General features: G+C 37.7%; 1 protein-coding gene across 9 annotated transcripts in view; it reads right to left on the bottom strand.

Moving 5' to 3' along the window:
• The window catches only part of DGKH (diacylglycerol kinase eta), a 210,459-nt gene that overhangs the window by 53,890 nt on the left and 135,036 nt on the right, over nucleotides 1-21,533 (bottom strand). For all 9 annotated transcript variants that reach the window (XM_070471180.1, XM_070471184.1, XM_070471179.1 and 6 more), the window contains 8 exons: nucleotides 19,968-20,070; nucleotides 18,724-18,883; nucleotides 16,820-16,928; nucleotides 16,549-16,688; nucleotides 11,231-11,315; nucleotides 9,197-9,282; nucleotides 3,427-3,526; nucleotides 892-1,165 (listed from right to left, as the gene is read on the bottom strand). In XM_070471180.1, the coding sequence (XP_070327281.1) occupies nucleotides 892-1,165; nucleotides 3,427-3,526; nucleotides 9,197-9,282; nucleotides 11,231-11,315; nucleotides 16,549-16,688; nucleotides 16,820-16,928; nucleotides 18,724-18,883; nucleotides 19,968-20,070 (1,057 nt within the window). The remainder of the gene's footprint in view (nucleotides 1-891; nucleotides 1,166-3,426; nucleotides 3,527-9,196; nucleotides 9,283-11,230; nucleotides 11,316-16,548; nucleotides 16,689-16,819; nucleotides 16,929-18,723; nucleotides 18,884-19,967; nucleotides 20,071-21,533) is intronic.

Here is a 21,533-nt window from a genome sequence, read left to right as displayed (position 1 = left end):
GCAAAATTAAGATCTATAAATATTAACATGTGCTTGGAAAATTGAAATATAAACTCAAAGAAATTTCCCATTCACAAATAAGCACTGATTGGCAGTGAACTCTGGGGTCATGTGATGTCTGTTAAGTATTAATACTAGAGACTATAAAAGGAAATATTTTAAAATCTCAAAACTGTATTTTTAGCAGAAGAGAAAAATTTAATCTAAGAACTTCGAGGATGAAAGACAAGTCTAACTACAAGTTACAATTTGTAAAGAGTTTCTGAATATTATTGAAAGTTAAGTTTTAGTCAACTACCTCAAATTCTAAGAGAAGTACACATATTACAGGAATACAGAAAAACTAAAACAGGTGGAACTTTTAAAAAAGCTCTTAAAAAGGCAACATAAACATTTAAGAGATAAATGTTAAGAAAATATTTTCAAAGTAGCTTATAGGCTTGATTTTCTTTTAAGAATTTAACAGATTCCAGTTAAAAAATTTAATTTCAGAAATATGATTTAAAAGTAATTTGTAATTTTATTTTAACATTTTCAGTGTACTTGATCTCTGAAATTCTTTTAACAATGTGTCTAGTCTGACCAGTGGGCTTCCCAGTTGGCACTAGTGGTAAAAAAATCCGCCTGCCAATGCAGGAGACTCAAGAGTTGTGGGTTCAATCCCTGGCGGGGGGGGGGTGGGAGGCAAGATCCCGTGGAGTAGGAAATGGCACCCCACTCCAATATTCTTGCCTGGAAAATTCCATGAGCAGAGGAGCCTGGTGGGCTATAGCCCATGGGGCTGTAAAGTCAGACACGACCGAGCACACACAGTCTGACCAATATGAAAGCTCTCTTGTGCTTGCAATAAAAACGTTGCTGACTTCAGAAGCTGCTTTTGTGAACGTGTACCTTTTCCGGCCTCCTCAATGACTTGCCTCACTGCTTTCTTTAAACTGTTTGCCCGCAGCATTATCTCCCTTGGTTTGACAGCTTTCTGGGAGGAGGGTTTTGTAGTGGGATCCAAGAGATGTTCCTTGCTCTCACACAAGGATTCTTCGCTGGAAGATTCCACAGCGTCTTCTTCTACCATGAGAGGGCTGAGGCCTGGGAGCACTGGACCTGTCTGGGACTCTGAGTGCAAAGCCTGGAGCAGCTGTTCAAGCTTCTCATTTAGGATGGAACACTGAGAAAACAAAAACAGTGATGAACGTTCATTCAGTGGAGATGGAAAGTGATACTTTATTTGAATGGTTTTCAATTTTTTAGAGGAAAGATGCCTACATTGATGTTTATCATTAATTTTGTTGTTTAGTCCCTAAGTCGTATCCGACTCTTTGTGACCCCAGGGACTGGAGCCCACCAGGCTCCTCTGTCCATGGGATTTCCCAGGCAAGAGTGCTGGAGTGGGCTGTCATTTCCTCCTCCAGGGGATCTTCCTGATCCAGGGATTGAACCAGAGTCTCCTTCATTGGCAGGTGGATTCTTTATCACTGAGCCACCTGGGAAGCCGTTATCATTAATTGGCTATATATTATAAATTATACTTTAGATAACTAGGGACTAAATAACTTTAAATTTTTTAAAAAACTGCACAATTATTCTGTAAATCTACTGATTTATACTTCCAGAACTATTTAAACTCCATTGCATGGGTGAAAAATCTTTACAGTCCTCCTAAAGTATTTTTCCTTAAAAGAAAACAAAGAAAATTTCATGATAAAGTGACACATTACATAAACAATTTATACATTATACAAAATTTGCTATACATAAGACAAAACATGGACTTCCCAGGTGGAGTGAATAGTTAAAAAAAACCTGCTTGCCAATGCAGGAGACATAAGGGACGCGGGTTCAGCCCCGGGTTGGGAAGATCCCCTCGAAGAGGGCACAGAACCCACTCCAGTATTCTTACCTGGAGAATCCCATGGACAGAGGAGCCTGGCAGGCTACAGTCCATTGGGTCACAAAGAGTTGGACATGAATGAAGAGACTTGGCACACTCATTCACGCAAAACACTGCATAAACATTTTTTAAGTGATCAACCTATGGCACTGTTTGGAGCATCACAAATTGCCAAGTCTGGCTGAGTCTTGTAAACACACCTTCAAAGCTTTGGTTTTGCAAAGGAGTGTGAGTATTTAAGGGATTACTGGCTCAAAGAAAGAGAAAAGGGATGTGCCTAGGATGAGAAATAACGATGACGCAGAAAGAAAAACTAGTGCTGGGCCCTTGTTTCCTTCTGCTTTTCTTGAAGTCCTAAGGGTAAAGCAACATTTGGGACTGAAAGTATGGTTCATGCTGCTTAGTCGCTTCGGTCGTGTCTGACTCAGTGAGAACCTAAGACTGCAGCCTGCCAGGCTCCTCCGTCCCTGGGATTCTCCAGGCAAGAACACAGGAGTGGGTTGCCATCTCCTTCTCCAAGGGATCTTCCCAACTCAGGGACTGAACCCACATCTCCTGTCTCCTGCACTGGCAAGTTCTTTATCACTAGCTCCACCTGAAAAGCCCAAAGCTACTGATGCTGCTGCCTAATATACCTTTTGTCTCCACACAAATTTCCAGTCCTCTCTGCCTTTTTTTGATCACAGGCCAAGACAAAGTCACAGCGGAAATAGGAGAAAAACGTGTGATGACACAAGGTTTCTGTTTTCTGAAGCTCTCCACAGAGTAGAAAAATAAGAGAAAGAGGCTGAAAACTTCAGACGTATTATTTCCATTTTCTTTCCCTTCCACTCAATCCAACCACCATCCGCAGCTGGGGGAGATCACGCCTTTGCAAAGCCCCAGAGAGCCAAACCGTCTGTAAGAATGCCCTGTTGTTAGCAAATGAAAGCAAAGACAGTGGCTTTCAGGGTTCAGTAAACTGTTCTTATTTTAGCCTAAGACAGCTCACAAAGGGGAAAAAAGGCAAAGCAAGAGACAGAAACCTGAAAGATGCCAAGGACTAAACATCTGGGGAATCCGGCAGGGAACTTTGGGTGGTCAAGGTTTGCCTGGAAATGGAAAGCCATTCCTCTCCCCACTGAGCACCAGCGGCCTAGCAATTTCCCCCATGTGACCCAACTACTGTGCATTTCCCCTTCAAAATGTCAACCAGTGGGGAAAAGGAGGTGAGTTATCAAATTCAGATTGTTGGGTCTTCAGCAATGCAGTTTTCGTACATACCAATGGGAGGGAGGGCCAAGAGGGATATTTGTAAGCCTCTAACTGATTCACTTCATTGTAAAGCAGAAACTAACACAACATTATAAAGCAATTATACTCCAAAAAAAAAAGGGGAAAAATAGCATATGTTTGAAATCCTCATATCTGATACAAAAGCAATTTTCTCCTGCCTTGAGATGCCTTGGCACGAAAGCCACTTAATAAATTGAGCTGTAAAACACAGTTTGATGTTCACATTGTAAAAGACCTTCCCGCCCTGAATGTGCCCCGCTTACTTTATTGGCCACGGCATCGGCTGCAACAGCTTTTTCCAGCGTTTTTTCATGTGCCTTCTCTACTTTGGCAACGAAGTCCTTTACAGTCTCACAAAGTATCCTTTGAGCAAAAGAAATTGTGCAATTCAGGAAACTCAGAAAGCTGCTTTGCTTTGATTTACAAACATATTTAAAAATAAGGACAATTGAGTAAACTGTTAAAATATCAGGATCATTGCTTTATAAACCCAAACTTCTATCTGCTGTGTGTTGGGCCCTAGATTAGTTCAGGATATTCGAAGTGATAAAGGGATATATGAATAAGCCTTGCTCTACATAATTGAAATAAGTCGTTTTAAGGTTGTAGAAAGTCTTTCTCAAATATTTAAAAGCTTTAAATTCTTGAGAAGAGTAGTTTTAGATTGTATTTAAAAAATAAGACATTATCTTCTGCGTCTTACGTATTCTTATAATAGAATTTGCAGTGTTAAACAAACAAACAAAAAAATTTGTCACTGATGATGTCCCTGTTGCTCTTCTATTCATTATATGTGTATCTGGGAAGTATATCTTTCCTGAAGAGAAAAGAGGTTGTACATTATGCTGGGAACCAGCCTGCCACTTGAGCTGACTTATACTCTCTGTAAATCCAATCTCCCCCCCTCCCTTAAGATAACTAATGCAATACCATGCAGACTAATTGAATTTAGGTCTTGTTAGTGTCAGCAATACACAGTTTGTTTGTTTGTTTCTTTTAATTACATTTGGTTTCTTTGCAATGAAATAGACTAAAAAGAAAAAAAATCATCTGAAATACAAACAAAATTTGTCAAAAGTCTAGAACTGGTGTTGGATTAAAAACTACAACCAACAGAATGGTATGACCAGCTTTCTGAAGCAAGAGCTTATAAAGTGATTTTGAAAACAAAATCAGACTATCTAAAAAATAGTATTTCTCTTTAACATTGATAAAAGTTGAGGAATTTTAAGAAAAGATTCCAGCAGTTATTTTTTCTATTATACTGACAGTTTTCTCTGGTATGTGGGCAACATAAAGTTTTCAGATACTTAAATAACTATGAAATCAAGCCATTCAATAGATAGAGGGGACACACACACACACACACACACACACACACACACACACACTCTCCAAACCTTCACATTTATCATCTAAGAAATAAATGAATTACTCCAAACAATTTTTGTTTTGTCTTTTGGCAACAATTTCTAGATGTCACTTGGACAAAAGGTAATACTTCCTAACCTTCAACCTTTTTGATCACCCTTTTGAAGTCAAATTTCTACAGAGACTTTAGTTTATTAGAGATTCATTCATGTGTTTCATGTCGTTCGGTCTTCTTTGTTTTATGTATAATACTTTTATGGAATTTCTTGAAATACTAAGACAGGCTGCTGTGAAATTTCTTCTGTGGACTTTAGGATTCTGTGTTAGGAGAACACTGGCCACTTAGCAGGAGGAATCTCATGGTTCATTAAGTTCCATATTCCAGAAGATAGAGGATATTTATTATAACCCAGAGGAATGAATTCACTTCTTGTTACACCTAAATGGGTATAGAGTTTTTAAATAGAAATAAAATATATACTTAAAAGCAGTATGATTTCAAAGTCACACCAACCAGGAACTTGCAAAATTGGTGAAAAACAGGTTAAAGATGTACTTACCATAGTAACACAAAACACATTCTCCAACTGATGCAATTTCCCCTTAATACATAAAGACGTCCAGAAAACACGTGCAAAAATCAAATGAATAAAAGTGGCACATGGACCTTCAAACAGAGCTAAATGTATTTTAAATTCCTAACCACATATTTAATTAATGTTAGCTATTATTTTAATGAAGCATTTCCAGCACTGTATTTCTTTAGTTTTGCTCTCTCTCTTCAAGATGAACAAACATGTGCAATGAATATTCAGTTGAACCTAACAAAAGTCCACAGTAGCATGCCTGATGGTTCCCACCATCATCTCAGTTATGAGATCCATACTTATCAGTAGCAGTACCGTAATTTACCAGTTTTTCACTTATTTTTTATGAGAGATAAATGACAATAAAGCATGCAAATGCTACAGTAAGAAAAATATGGCAATGGTGCCCAAACAGGATCACATATTGGTAGGCAGGGACCATACTATCAGAACCCGAAAATTTCATTTTTAATCTGATATTAATGTTCCAATCAGAAATTAAAGGTGATTTACAAGTATCCATGCATAATATATTAAAATCCCTAGCTATCTACGTGCTCTGAGGAAAGAGTCTAACAACTATATATCATACCTCATCTGTTCAGTGAGGGTGGGCTTGCCTAAGTTATCTCTAAGACGGTCCCCAAATCTAAAATTCTATGGTTCGAAAACAATGATTCCAGTTTTATTATTTTGTTTCCTCCTAGTGATCCCATTTTCTAAGAAGTTTTGTCTACAAAGAAAATTGCATTTACTTAAAAACTTTCTTTTTATCTTTATTAGTAAATGACATCTTTAATGACTAATTAGTGCTTCTGAATCTCAGAAGATAACTCATGTTGACTTACTGGACTGACAAAATTTCAAAGTTAAAGAAATATTGATGTTGTGTTGAACTACATTAGTTAACCTACTTATTAGCTATGCTGATGAAATACAGCTTTTTCATCAGCATTTTCAACATTTAAAAATAGTTAAAAATAGCTTAAGCAACTGAGAATTACTATCTTATGAAACAAATATAGACATAAAAAACAGGAGGTTTATTTAAAAAAATGTTCTGCCTTAATACTGTATCATTCAATAATTAAATGGCACTAACAAGAGAAGGAAATTCTTTATTTTATCTGGGTGGTGGTCAGAAGAATGTGAGTGTGAATGCGTTGTGTTTTTTTCTAAGCACTCAGTTGTACCTTTATGGTTTGAGCACTTCATTGTGTATGGGTCATGCCTCAATAACACAATTTTTTAAAAGCAGGGAGAAATATTATAGATTTTCCATGTTTTAGAGACATAAAACCTAAAGGCAATATGTGCCTTGTTAGGATTTTGATTTGAATGAATCAACTGTTTAAAAAAAAAAGAACTTCAAGAAAATTAAAGAAATGGAATATTTTATTAGAGTTTTAAAAAATTATTGGATATACAAACTGAAACTGGAATAAAATGATTTCCAGGATTTGCTTAGATACAGCAGCAAGAGAAAGTGGGGAGTAGAAAACAAAACATTGACAAAATACTGAAGCTGAGTGATAGGTATGGTAGAAAATCATTATACTAATGCCTCAATTTTTTTCTATGTCTGTAAAAGTCTGTAACAAAAAATCAAAGTAGGGACCTTCCCTGGCGGTCCAGCAGCTAAGACTCTGCACGTCCACTGCAACAGGTGCAGGTTTGATCCCTGGTGGGGGGACTAAGATTCTGCATGCCACTTGGTAAGGCCAAAAGAAAAAAAACACACTCAAAAATATACCATACTGATATAAAAATATACTATATTGGTACTATATTACCGGCATAGTAAAAACATACTATACTGGTGCTATTATTATATTACTGATACAAAGTTACTGCATATAGTCCCATCTTCTCTCTCTTGAACCTCATTATGGCAAATGCCCTTGAATTTTAATCTGCAGTTGCAAAGGTCAGGCAGCTGGGCTGGTCTAGGAGCCCGGACAAGCGACAAGAGTGGACCAAGACAGGAACAGAGTCGGCTTAAAGGCAAATGAGCCAGTCAGGGAGGAATCCAAAGCTAAGCTAACAGTAGAGGCTAGACAGGAAGCCAGGTCAAGGTCAAAGAAAAAATGTGAAATGCAGTTGGGTAAAACATGAGGTGATGACACCACAATTTAATACAGCACTCTGTACTTCATAAGTTCTATATTTATTTTGTTCCTCAAGTTAATTCCCCTAACAGTTCCATGAGGGAGGAAGAACAGGCATTCTTTCCATTCTTACACTTGATAAAATAGACATGGGTCACAAAGCCAGCAAATGTCCGGATCTCATCTAGGACCTCAGACTGACAGCACAGTGCTGGGACTTAAGTCGGTGGTTTTCAAGCTGTTTTTCAGAAATATTTCAAGGATTCCACCAAGGCTAGATTAAAATTTAATTCAGAAATATAGATCATAAATTTAAAAATGTTCTCAAATCATTAAGCATGTAAGAGAACAATACTACGTTAGCTTTTAATTTTGAATTCACTACTTTTTGTGCAAGTCTTGGGCTATATTCAACGCAGTTACCAGCTATTTCTGTATTTTATGTTGGTTACATAGTTGTAAGGAAATTGTCCTCAATTAATAAATAAAAATGGCATTCTTACAATTACATAACCAACATAAAATACAGATAACTGGAAACCGCACTGAATATAAACTAAAACTGTCACCTGTAACCTTATTGCTCATTTTTTCTCATAAATAACCAATAACTTAATACTATCCAGTGTATTAATGTCAACAAAACAGAATTTTAGTTTTTAAATATTGAGATTCTGCATAAAATTTTATTTTAAAAATGTTATGTCAATTATACTCTTAAAGAAATAAAATAAAAAATATATAAATGTAAAGGAGGCAGTAACCAAACACATCAAATACACAGAGTTCAATATTAAAGCTCTGCTAACATCCAAACTAAGAAAGGTGGCCAAGTACAATATTTACTTAACTATATTAAAGAATAACTCTGCAACTTTTTATACATTTAAAAAGGTCCCATTTCAACTTTTTATGTTTTCTAACAATATCCTTTAAAATGTCCTGTAAAGAAGCATTTGACTCATAGGGCCAGAGTGCAAATGCAATAGCTTCCTTGTAGAAGTAACTTAAGAAATACCTAAGGAAATAACTTTAGGATATGGATTTGGCCCAAGATGAAAAAGGCCATAGGAAGTGTTAAGGCCTGGGACAAAGTTGAGATTTGTACATTTCACCATAAAGCAATACAGCTAATTAGAAAACACCCAACAGAGGCATCAAACCCAAAAACCCAGTAGCAGCACTGTCCATCAAACAAAGAGCTCTGGAGCCCACCAAGCTGGGCAACCAGTGTGTTCCCTTGTCTTACACGGCTCAACTGTTTTCCTACTGCTCGGTCATATCTCCCCTTCCTGGGGGTTATAGCATCAAATGCGACTGTCACTACATTCGTACTTTTGTCACAAGCAAATTTGTTTATAATGATTTATCTTGTCTTTCCTTGATTTATTGGCTAATTAAGTATATAACATACTAAATTTTATGTCTTTTTTTTCTCCACCACTTTCCCATCACCTTTCTTTACTTCCTCTTTCTCACTTCTTTCTGTGGATCAGTAATATTTCCTTGCTATACCAGAATCCTAAAGCATGTTTTTACTTATATCAGTTGAAAATTTGAGTGGGTTTCACCCCGTCCTCCAGCTGATTTTCCATTTCTTATGACGGCAGTAGAGGGTGCTTCACACCAAAATCCTAAATTCTACCCAGGCAACATTTGGAATAATAAAAACAAGTAGTTTGGGATTCCACGTATGGAATCAACAACTAAAATCTGATAACTTTGAATTCAAATATAATTATAAAATTTAACCATGCTGAGAAATGTCATTTTGAAAAATCTCATTGCTATTTTCCTTTTTCTGATGTAAACGATCCCTAAATAGTAGTGTTTATGGAAATAATTATAGTAAAATGTGTTTTCCACATCGTAATTAATCATAAATGTTTGTTTAAATAAGAAAGATAAAATGCTTTCCTCTCATTTTCGCCATATAACTATTTCATGACTTGAACGCCACAACTCACTTGGTAGAAGATATGACCACTGCATGTTCATCAGAATTGAGGATTTTTGTAAGATGAGCTGCAACTGAGTCTTCATAAATTGTCATCTGGAAAAAATAAAAAACCTACCCTGTATTACTGTTGCTGGCATTCATACAACTCTGTTATTACTGCTTCAAAAATGGGATCATCTTGATGCATGTGACACACGGCAATGGCTATAATGAAATATAAATGACTTTAATGAAATAAATAATACATCTATGAGAGTCATTATACAAAATATATAAGTATTTCCTTTCCCTGAAAGGTTCTTAGTTTCTGGATTCTTTAATTCATATTCTCAGAGAAACCCAGAAAATCCATTTAAAGTTTTGTAGAAAGTTTCATTCAAAATCTTTTACAGTAAAAATAGCCTTCTTCTATGTAGTCACAGCTGTACCCTATACTCAGTCACTACACATGTGATCAAAGTAAATTGCCCAGCTCTATTTTATATGCTAGTAGACACCTCTGAAGTAAGAAGAGCAAGATAATCTCCTCCTTCTGTCCCTCTGGAGAGAAAATTTATAACATTAAAAAATTCTATGAAGAAAAAAGATTGGTTCCTATAAAATCTTTACGTTTATAGTTGGATAAAATATTCTTATAAACAAAAATAGAAATGCTGCTGGAAATAAAGTAGAAAATATATTCGTCTTTAACAGTAATTATTAAATATTAGTAATTAGGGCTTCTCAGGTGGCACTAGTGGTAAAGAACCTGCCCGCCAATGCAGGAGACAGAAGAGACACAGGTTCGATCCCTGGGTCGGGATGATCCCCTGGAGGAGGGCATGGCAACCCACTCCAGTGCTCTTGCCTGGAGAATCCCATGGACAGGGGAGCCTGGTGGGCTACAGTCCACAGGGTCACAAGGAGCCGGATGTGACTGAAGTGATTTAGCTCACATGTACCTCTGGGTGGCAGGACTATAAATAAAATTTTTCTTTTCTTTGTCAGATGTTTTTGTATTTTCCTAATTTTTTAGAAGCAGTTTTTGCTATTTCTATATCAGGGGAAAAATTTAAATACAGTTAGTTTCTTTAAGGAATAAAGCCCATGTTTCTAGATATTATTCCCTTCCTTAGTTTTGACAAGATCATAATTTTCTTAATGACAAAACAAAGATTTCAACTGTAAAATAAACAGAGGAATTTTCCTAGAGGGAAAAAATGAGCTATCATAGACCAAACGGTCTTAGTAAGTCAGAGAATAATCCTTTGAAAAATTACATTATTTTTAAAATCTCCAGTGCTTTGAGGTTTAATCAGAATGTAGAGTCTTTAAGAACGTCTAAACACTGTAGTTATTAACAGTGTGGAGCAGGGATGGAATGAAGGGCACTGTCTTCCTTTGTTTTATCTTGATCAACAGGCTTAACCTAGAGAAGCTTAACCTAGGAAGGTCATTCTGATACGCCCTCAAGACAGAGGGCAAAGCAGCAGGAGAGAAATTCTACAATATTCTGGCAACAAGTATTGGTGTGCTTGGAGGTTATTTAAGGGAGCTGGGTGAACACCTAATAACCAAACAGGTGCTCATGGCTGAAGCAGGCGATGAGTGAAAGCTGACAGGAGCCAGGCATCAGCGGGCTTCCCTAGAGCCCTGCTGGAAAGAGTAAACCGGCAGGAAGAATATTCAGGGAGAATTCCCTTGGGGTGCGAGCAAGGGAGTCTGCATGCGCAAAGCTTTCCACACCTCATCACCTCCTTCACTCCCCCCAACATGGCGCCTCCCCAACACATGAGGTCCATGAAGACGAGACCCACGAAGGCGAGTGATGCGGCTGAATTCACACAGCCAAGGAGGGTGTCGGGGAAGGGCCCTGACCGAGACGGGAAGGATTCTTTCCTCTAGAGGGGAGCAGTAGAGGCAGTCAGTGAGACCAAACCCCAAATAAGAACAATTACAATTAAGTGAACATGCTACCATATCTTATACATGTTTTTTTTTATCGTTCAAGATACTCAACTCTGTTTTCAAATGATAAACAGGTAAAGAGTTAAAGTCTTACATAAAATTCTTCAGACGCCTCTGGAGGTTCGGGAAGTAGAGAAGCTTTTGGCGGCAATTTGAGTTCATAGGTCATAATACTCCACCTGAAGGGAGAAGAATATCTGGTCTAAAATTCCTTTAAAATTTAATAGATTTTGGTCTCACCTCACATCCACACATGCTCGTGCTAAGTCGCTTCAGTCGTGTCTGACTCTTTTGCGACCCCATGGACTGTAGCCCAACAGGCTCCTCTGTCCATGGGATTCTCCAGGCAAGAGTACTGGAGTGGGCTGTCATTTCCTCCTCCAGGGGATCTTCCTGACCCAGGGATCGAACCCAGGTCTCCTGAATTACAGGTAGATTCTTAACCGTCTGAGCCACCAGGGAAACCCCTCACATACATGTGCACACATATTCATGAACATGTTTACCATGTCTGAAATGACCAAATATGGGACGAGATGGACTCTCGTAATCTCATAAAATGCTGATTCATAATTTATGATATCCCTATCTTACCAAATCTCAGATCGGAGACTTTCAAACATTTGAAGGCCATGGCCCACAGTAAGAAATGTACATATGTAATAAGACCACCCCTCTTCACTAAGTGCAAAGCATTATGACTTTTCTGTTCTTTTCTGTTTTACTTTTTAAATAATCTCACTGCAATTTCTAATTAGATTATAAAAGTTACTAATGGGTCACAACCCCGAGTTCTAAAATAATGTCCAAGATTAAATAAATGCACAGTACCTATGAAAAATAAATCATTCTGCAAGTAACAGTCTTACCAAGTCAGCTTATACAGACATGAAATGGAAATTAGCTAAATAGTCCTTACATTAAGAAAGTAAGTGCGGAATGGAGAGGAAAATATTAATAGAAATAATGCTTAACTGAAGCAAATTCATTTCAATTAGCTATAAATATTAATTTCAAACCAAACACTGAATCATTTGCTGTTAGACATAAGCAGTCAACTCCAGATAAATCCAGTCATCTATCTAAAATAATTTCAACACTTGAGAAGAACAATTGGGCATAGATATTATTATTGTCAGTAACAAGATGTGAAATAAAGATTTTTCAAAGACACAAGGCGTAATAAGAGCACTACTGCAAATTATGAAATTTTAAGAAAAGCAAATCACAGTGACAGAACCTAGCCCAAGATTAGCATCAGTATGTAAACAGAACCTAGTGTGTCAATCAGACTAACAAGTCTGCATCAAAATTCAAATTCTGAGAGAATTCCCCGAAAGACACAGGTTATCTGTTAGGATGTGTAAACTAAATAGATGTGTATAACTGCTATTGAACTCTTGATATGAATATATTATAAATATATGCCTGTTGCTGGTTTAGTCACTAAGTTGTGCCTGACTCTTTGAGACTCCATGGACTGCAGCGTGCCAGGCTCCTCTGTCCATGGGACTTTCCCAGAAAGAATACTGGAGTGGGCTGCCGTTTCCTTCTTGACCCAGAAATCAAACCGCCATCTCCTATATTGCAGGCAGATTCTTTACTGCTGAGCCAGCATGGAAGTCCTCATTACAAATATACATATTCGAGCATAAAAAGTCTTTGTTTCTTTCATTCATCCATGCAACAGGTATGTACTGAACATCTCACACTGACAGTATTCAAGGGTCTGGTAATACAAAAGTGAATATAACTTCTCCAATAAAGCGTATATTCTGGTGCAGAAAACAGATGTAATAAAAGCAATGAATAAAATAATAAAACTTTGTAAAACATCAAGAAGGGAAAATCACAACTGAAAACAAGGAAGTCAAGTTCCATATACCTGGAAATACTTCTCTGGTCAAAGGATGGTTAAAGAATTGGGAAAGAAATCCACCCAGGTGTCCTTGCACCTTCCACCTATACCTCTTCCCTTTACTGGCAAATGACTGGAATTGAAGAAACAGGAGAAAGTCTCAGCACGAGCCAGGAAGGGATGCTTACTGGTACCAACTAGGCAGAGCTGGAGGTAGAAAGTAAGAACCAATTTGGTGGTGATTGTGTGCGTTAAGGGCTTCCCAAAGAACCTGCCCGCTAATGCAGGAGACAAAAGAGATGTGCATTCAATCCTTGGGTTGGGAGGATCCCCTGGAAGAGGACATGGCAACCCACTCCAGTATTCTTGCCTGGAGAATCCCATGGACAGAGGAGCCTGGTGGGCTGCAGTCCTTGGGGTCGCAAAGAGTCGGACACGACTGACTTGACTTAGCATGCATGCATGTGCATTAAAGAGTGAGTACAGTGTTGAACAAAGGCCCTTGGAAAGAGTCTGTATTTTGGTGTAGACAATCACTTCAACCACTTATCAGTGATTTGACCTTGAAAACATAAAAAAATCTCCTGAGCCTTTTAACCTGTAAGGTAGAGACGATAGTATTATCCATCTCTTAAATGTATAGTGAGGATTAAACAAGATGATACTTTATCAAGAAAAGCAACTAGATATGCCAGGCAGCCAAAAATATTAGTCATTCTTACACCCACTGTCTCCAGAAGACTCAGCATTCATCTTTGTGAAATAGTCATAATAATGCTTTTCTTAGCCAGTGTTGTTTTGAGGACTAAATAAGTTAATATATAAGAAAAAGCATATATGATGTGGAATATTATTAAACATCAGTTTTCCACTTGTACTGACAAAGGTTCATATAGTCAAAGCTATGGTTTTTCCAGTAGTCATATACAGATATGAGAGTTGAATCATAAAGAAGGCTGAGTGCCAAAGAATGGATGCTTTCAAATTGTGGTGCTAGAAAAGACCCTTGGTCTGCGAGGAGATCAAAGCAGTCAACCCTAAAGAAAATCACCCCTGAATATTCTTGGAAGGACTGATGCTGAAGCTGAAGCTCTAATACTCTGGCCACCTGATGCAAAGAGCCGACTCACTGGAAAAGACCCTGATGCTGAGAAAGATTGAAGGCAGGAGGAGAAAGGGGTGACAGAGGATGAGATGGTTGGATGGCATCACTGACTCAATAGACATGAGTTCGAGCACATTCTGAGAGACGGTGAAGGACAGGGAAGCCTGGTGTGCTGTGGTCCATGGGTGGCAAAGAACTGGACACAACTTAGCAACTGAACAACAACAATCAGCTAAAGATATCTTGTTATCCTGTGGCCTTCTGACTGACTGAAGGGGTGACAGAGGATGAGATGGTTGGATGGTATTACCAACTCAATGAACATGACTTTGAGCAAATTCTAGGAGATAGTAATGGACAGGGAAGCCTGGCGCGCTGCAGTTCATCGTGTTGGACATGACTTATCAACTGAACAACAATTCTTAAATTAGTAAAGAAAGCACAAGAACAAAACTGTCTTATGTTTCTAACCATAGTCCTAGCTCTTTAAATCCCCCCTTTTTTTTTTTGGTTTTTTTTGGTGGGGGGTGTTGGGGGCTTCCTTTGTGGCTCAGCTGGTAAAGAATCCACCTGCAATGCGGGAGACTTGGGTTTGATCCCTGTGGGAAGATCCCCTGGAGAAGGGAAAGGCTACCCACTCCAGTATTCTGGCCTGGAGAATTCCATGGACTGTATAGACCACAGGGTCGCAAAGAGTCGGACACGACTGAGAGTCTCACTTATACTTTTTTTTTTTGCAGGTCTGTATTAAGGAATTTTACTGCAGAGGTGTTGTTTCTCTGCTAACCACCTGGAGAAGTTAATTTTTATAACATACAAGGGAAAAGCACATACCCAGTGCAGAGGAAATGCCTCACAGTATTTCCAAGGTTGTAGGGAGAGTGGTATTTAAATTTACAACAAAAAGCCATTTAAAATACTTTGTGGGGTTTGGTAAGCGTTGAATTGGGCAGTCTTCTGGGAAACCACCTCCAGACTATTTTAAAGACTGCAGACTGAGTCCACTTTATGCTCCCAAACTACCAGCGGATCCCTCTCATGACTGGTTTGGGATTAACACAGATAAATGCTCACCAACCTAGCTTTCTTTTTAAATAGCCTCTCAGCAGAAGAATCAGCCATTGCAACATTACCTTATGACAGGCAAGGTTACCATTAATTAGGTTACAGCTTATTTTAGAGTAATCACATTTTGGATTGGTGGCTCCCTGATGAGATTTTGTTATTTTCAGGAAGAGTTCCACAGATGGCTAATCCTATCAGAGTTGTTTTGATTCATGCTAGCTCAAGTTTATAATGAGATTTTGACATTTGTGTTCCAGTGATGATGGAGGTTACTGCTTACTGAGTCCTGGTTGCTCCTTATGCGCCTGCGCTCAGTCGTGTCTGACTCTTTGCAACCCCGTAGACTGTAGCCCACCAGGCTCCTCTGTCCATGGCATTCTCTAGGCAAGAATAACGGAGTGCGCTGCCATTTCCTTCTCCAGGGGAGCTTCCTGATGCAGTAATCGAACCCACATCTCCTACACTGGCAGATGGATTCTTTATCACTGAGCCACTATGGAAGCCCTGTTGCTCCCTATATGTCACTTCTAAACACCTCCTCCATAATACTCAGGTCACACAGACTGGGATTTTTTTTCTTTTTACATGTGGGGTATTTAGAGGGAGAGCAGTTAAGAGATGCAATCCAGAACACCATAAAAACAGTGATGGTTCCTCCATGTGAAGCTGTTTTCCTAGCATTTTCCTGTCTCTGGGAAAGGATTATATTTTTTAGTATTTTGTTGGCTCAATTTCTTATTAACATGTATAATTAAGAAGATATACTATTTAAAGTTTGTATGTTTTCTTTGGTTCTCATGAAACCAGAAGATGAAAGGGCCATACCTAGTATATTCATCAAAAGACCCCCACAAATTAACTATTTAAGCTTTCTGACCCAAACAGCATAATTAGTATCAACATGAACTTTCCAAATGGTTCAGTGGTAAAAAATCTGCCTGCCAATGCAGGAGATGCGGTTTCAATCCCTGGGTTGGGAAGATCCCCTGGAGAAGGAAATAGAAACCTACTCTACTGTTCTTCCCTGGAAAAATCTCATGGACAGAGGAGACTAGTGGGCTATAATCCATGGGTAGGACTGTAGTTTGTGGACTACAGTCCACAAACAGCAGGACAGGACCGAGTGACTAAACAATAGTACGTATTAATGTAGCCATCTATCTTTAAAATAATGGGTTCATTAAACTAGTTTTATCATTAAAAAAAAAAATTCATCCATTCACTCAAAAAACATATTTACAGAGTGTCTGTTCTGTGTCAGGCTCTGTTCTAGACCACAAGGGAGGAGCCCCTTCATGGGCTTACTGTCAGTACAATTCTAATCATCAAAAAGAGTGTCGGTATGCTGCTTTCAATCTAGTTTTAGAAGAGGATTTGCTATTACCTGTCCAACATTTTGGTACTGGCTCGTTCCAGCTTCTCAAGTATCTGAGGAAGTTGGGTGTCGTCATCGTAGGAGCCTCCCCAGCCGAGAACGCGGGCAAGGTCGTTTCCCGTGCCCAGAGGCAGTACTCCCAGCTGACACTGAAAAACAGCCCCACAGCAGACCTCAGACACGTCGAGAGAGAGGGCCTCGGACATTTCTGCACTTCACTGGTCAGCAGGGAAGGGTACATTCATGTTAACTAGCAACGAAAAGAATGATGACCACTTGCCTGTTTGTTCAAGTTGAGCTTATCAATTTCTGACAAAACCCAACCTACACTTCCATCTCCTCCACAAACAAGAATCCGGAAATTGTCAAACTTCTGGAATAATCTTAAACTGAAAGTAAGAAGTATTTTATTTTAGGATGAGTGAATAAAAATCACTTTCTCCAATTCTTTTGTCATTCTGTTGTTACTTATTGGTACTCATGTTCAGATTAAATATAAGAACTCTTACAGGTGAATCATACTATAAAAATTAATTTGAGTGCAATGCTGAACTCACGAAAAATGTCTTAATCATAAAGAGGAAAGAGGATTATAAGCAGAAATGGAGACAAAAATAGGAAGAAAGGGGAGTGAGAAATGTGAAAACAAAAAAGAAGCAGAACCCAAGAAAGATTATTAAAGGTTAAGTGATAGGTGATGGTAAAAGTAGTGACTTTTTCTTTCTATCACAAGGATATATTATTTCCATGAGTAGCATATTAAAACCAAGGTTGAGAATCCAGGGCACTGATGCTCTTGAGTGGCCTGGGGGCGATTCCTAGAGATCCACCCAACATCACTATTATACCCCCACCATACTGCCAGTAGTTTTTTTATTTCCTCTTTTCCTTTTCTCAGGTCAATCTTTTTACTTCTGCCTTCCTTCATCTCAAATTTTGACACATCTCACCTTCTGAATGTACCTTTGTACACCTCAAGTATTGTGGAAAATCGAAAAAATATGGAGACAATCTCAAGAAGTTTCACAAAAGGAGTTCCTTGGAATTTTAGAGGGTGAGTAGAAAAAATGTGAAAAAATAAGATACTGGAGCCATGAAGGATTATAAAACAGATATGCTAGAAAGACAGACAAAGCTAATTAGCGATGGGAGAGACAGAGGTGATGAGAGAAGCTAGATGAGAAAGTGCCAGGACCCATGCAGAGGGAAGGAAGGGAGATACAGCACATAAGGAAGGACTTGGGTTCAAATGAAGATCGACACCCACGGAACCAGAAGGGCCTGAGATAGCAAGAAAAAGGCAATGGAAACAAGAAGGAAGACCCCGAAAGGACAAAAGTAAAAAGGGGAACAAAGAGAGACTGAGAAGAGAAACAGAGAAGACGGGAGAGTGCTGAATCACAAGACACAAAAGGCCTTTTCAGGAACTGGTATCTAAAACCGTCATTTCTACTTCTGTGTTACACTGGGATTCAAGAGAAAAGCCAAGTTGGCATAGGTAAATCATAAAGAGACTGTATGCCCCTGGTTCAGATGACTCAGTATCACCTCTTCAACAAATATCATATATATATATACTAATATATAGATAGATACTAAAAATGTACTCAAAGTGCCTCAAGGCATATTTTCCGTCACTGAAACACTTATTTTTTCCCCCCAGATTTTAAATTATATGACATTCCAGGAAGTTTGAAATGGACAGTTAACAAAAGTACTTTCTGTCATTTATGGGAACCAAGTCTGAAATCCTTAAGAACTTGTTTCTGAGATTCACAAGAGTATCTGTGTTTCGGTTAAATAACTGATTATTTGTACTGTTTACAGTTTAATACTAGCCTCTCATGCAAATCATTTTCTGAAGTTATTTTTTTGTATGTCTCCATTTACACAAGTTGGTCTACTTCTGCAGAGCTAAGCAAACAGAATTTTTTGATGTAGTGTGACATATTCTAAAACATCTTCTAAACAAATTTTAGAACTTTGGGCACACAAGGAAGTTACATAAATATCAAAAAGGTTGTGTTAAAATTTATAATTAGAATGTTAAAAAAAAGGGAAGTGTGAGAAGATCAACCCAGAGGCATCTAGATGAATCTACAATTTTCATGAACTGAAAAAGCAAATGTATTTCACACTTAGTGCTACATTTCATTCATGGAAGATTTGTCAGTAATCAATTACCCCAAATGAGGACCGCCATTCATCAAATCAAACACCTGAGCTGGATTTAGTAACTGTTTAAATCGACGAAGAAACTTTACTCCCTGATTATCTCCACTCTTAGAATTGACAAAAACCAATAAAGGACTAACACAGAATGAAAACGTTGCTCTACAGAAACCTGTGGGGGAAGAAAACAAAAACACAATGTAAGATCAATATGTACCGCTTTCTCTTAACAAAACTTTAGAAGAAAAACAAGAAATTCATACTTCAGAGCCCCCATATGCAGACAGGTTTATTACTTACATATTAAGAACACAGAACTTACCTTTTAAAATATGAGCTATAATGAAAAATCGTAAAAAAGATGGTGAAAATATTAAGCACAGATAATTTGAGATCTACCACTTGCCCTAACGACACTTAATTATTAAGAGAGACCAATCATAGTCTACAAATTCACAGTTGTTAAGGGGTCATGCTAATTCAGTATTATAAAATATTTAACACCTCCCGTGTTAAGGTCTCAAAGTATTTTTAAATTTTATAATAAATAACAGAACTTTGATATATTGGGGCTTAGGGGGAGGTTGTTAACAGCACAGGTTAAAAACATCATATCTTGTGCAGCTTCTAGTAGCTATGATATCTATTGGCATATTTCTATAAAGTGTTTGAAAAGCATAAGGCACTTTATTGATGCAAAACATTAATAACAGTTTATGGTAAAAGCCTTATGTAATATGGTTTGTTTACAAAGAAGTGATAAGTATGCTATCCCCAAACCAGTGTTGTAAATGAGTTCTTCCACATGTACAATTAAGTTGCAAAATATTAACATTAAAAAAAGTGAATGAATGTATGGGAATATAAATTCCTACAATGAAACGATAGGCAAACAGGTTTCAAAAAGAGCTTTGCTAATGGGCAGTTTCAATTACAGAAGGGAAAAAATGCTTATAAAAAATTAATTTCTTCAGGTTGCATTTTCTTACGGAATAATGATCTTATTTGATTTGCAGAAATGTAAAATCTATAAATCTTCTACACTGTAATTTCACCACTGTGTTAATAGTTATGTTAAACCTTAATTTTAAAATGTTCTTGTATAAATTAAATGTACTGTTCTGCAACTGAAATGGAATTATTATATAAAAACTGACCAGAATAACCAACTACAATGTTATTTATACTAGGAAAATAGGGTACATATTAACATTTGATAAACCAGGAATACACATACTTATACTACTGACACTTACCATCAGAATCAGTGCTGTTTAGTGCAATTGGAGGTATGACAGATACTTTACATTGGCCAAGTGGACATACAGGATGATATAAATCTTTACAGGCAGTGTGTACCTAGAAGCAAAGAAATAAACCTTCAGGAATCACTAACAAACATCCAGGTTTCGTTATGGTACAAACTATGTCTAAGGAACTGAAAAATGAAGATCAAGTGCATCTTCAAATGTTCAGGAATTCATAAATTATTTTAATGGCACAGTGTTAATACTTCTAAGGAATGGACTAATCATTTTAGAGATAGGAATTTGATTTGGTTTGTGCAGCCTGTTTCCATGGGTGACTCAGGCAAGTTGTATGTAGTCAGTAAATGCCTGGTGAAAGCAAGGAGAAAGGAAGAGATAGAGGAAGGAGATCAGAGGAAGGAAGAAGGGGAGAGAGGAAAGGAGGGAAGAAGGGATGAAGAAGGGAAGCAAAATGGTACGCATCCAGCATCACTGTCCATAGGAAAAACTGATGATGCTGACTGTACAAAATTCTTACAGAATATAATGAAAATAAATACAGTCTGCAAGGTGTCTGCAGGGATCCTGCAACTTTCTATTCACACCCTTTTTATAACACCGTCATGCTAGTACAGTTACAGTGACATCTGTGCCTACTTTCTCAGCTAGACTGCAGGCTCAGAAAGGAAAACAGAAAGGTCTTACTATCGCCCACTCATCTTGAGAAGTGATCCACATCACCGGCACTCAGCAGATGTCTTAACTCCGTAGCAAAAAAAGGTGCAAGGTCACTCAAGTAGGGCAAACAAATAATGTAGGACCTAGGCAATTTAGAATAGTTTATGGACCTACCTAGAGAGCCTTTAAATGCTTTATCAGTAAAAGCAGGCACTTCATAAAGCACTTATTTAATGTGGTTTTATTTCATTAGTCCTTTTAGAAAACTGGCATATCAGTTAAACACATACTTATCAAAACTTTTGAGAAAATAATTGAAATTTAATAGTGATTTTTGTTCTGCTGACGACCTGATTTGGGACAGTTTCCTAATATGGTTTATAATAATTAATCCATACGGATTTTAGAAAAATGAGAATGCACAGTTTTAAAAGAAAACTGTTTGAGAATCATAAAACAGAAAAATTATAACAATGTTAAAAGAAACAAGCAGAAATAAAATTATATCTTCACTATTTTTATGAAAAAGGTAAAACTATGTCCACAAACTAGACAACAGCTGGCAGACTTAGGAGCTGATTCATTAAGGTTGTGGAAATACGGCTTGGTTTGGTTTTGAACCAAGATGACTATGTTTAGACACTAGATATTCTGCTGTTAGAAACTCATAATTTAAAGGCAAAATAATATCATAACAGATGACAGTGTATGTGATGTACAAGATTAAGAGGGATGGAAAAGGTGGCAACAGAGGATGAGATGGTTGGATGGCATCACCGACTCAGACACGACTGCGCGACTGAATAACAGCAAGCTTTCCTGTTTGGCTACCGTAAGTTTATCTCCTATGTCTGCAGGATAAATTAGGAGTTTGGGATTAACATGTACACACTACTG

Source organism: Odocoileus virginianus, chromosome 8 (genome assembly GCF_023699985.2).
Source record: "Odocoileus virginianus isolate 20LAN1187 ecotype Illinois chromosome 8, Ovbor_1.2, whole genome shotgun sequence".
Classification (NCBI taxonomy): domain Eukaryota; kingdom Metazoa; phylum Chordata; class Mammalia; order Artiodactyla; family Cervidae; genus Odocoileus; species Odocoileus virginianus.
The sequence above is the reverse complement of the archived record's forward strand: the minus strand, read 5'-3'. Positions and strand labels throughout refer to the sequence as shown.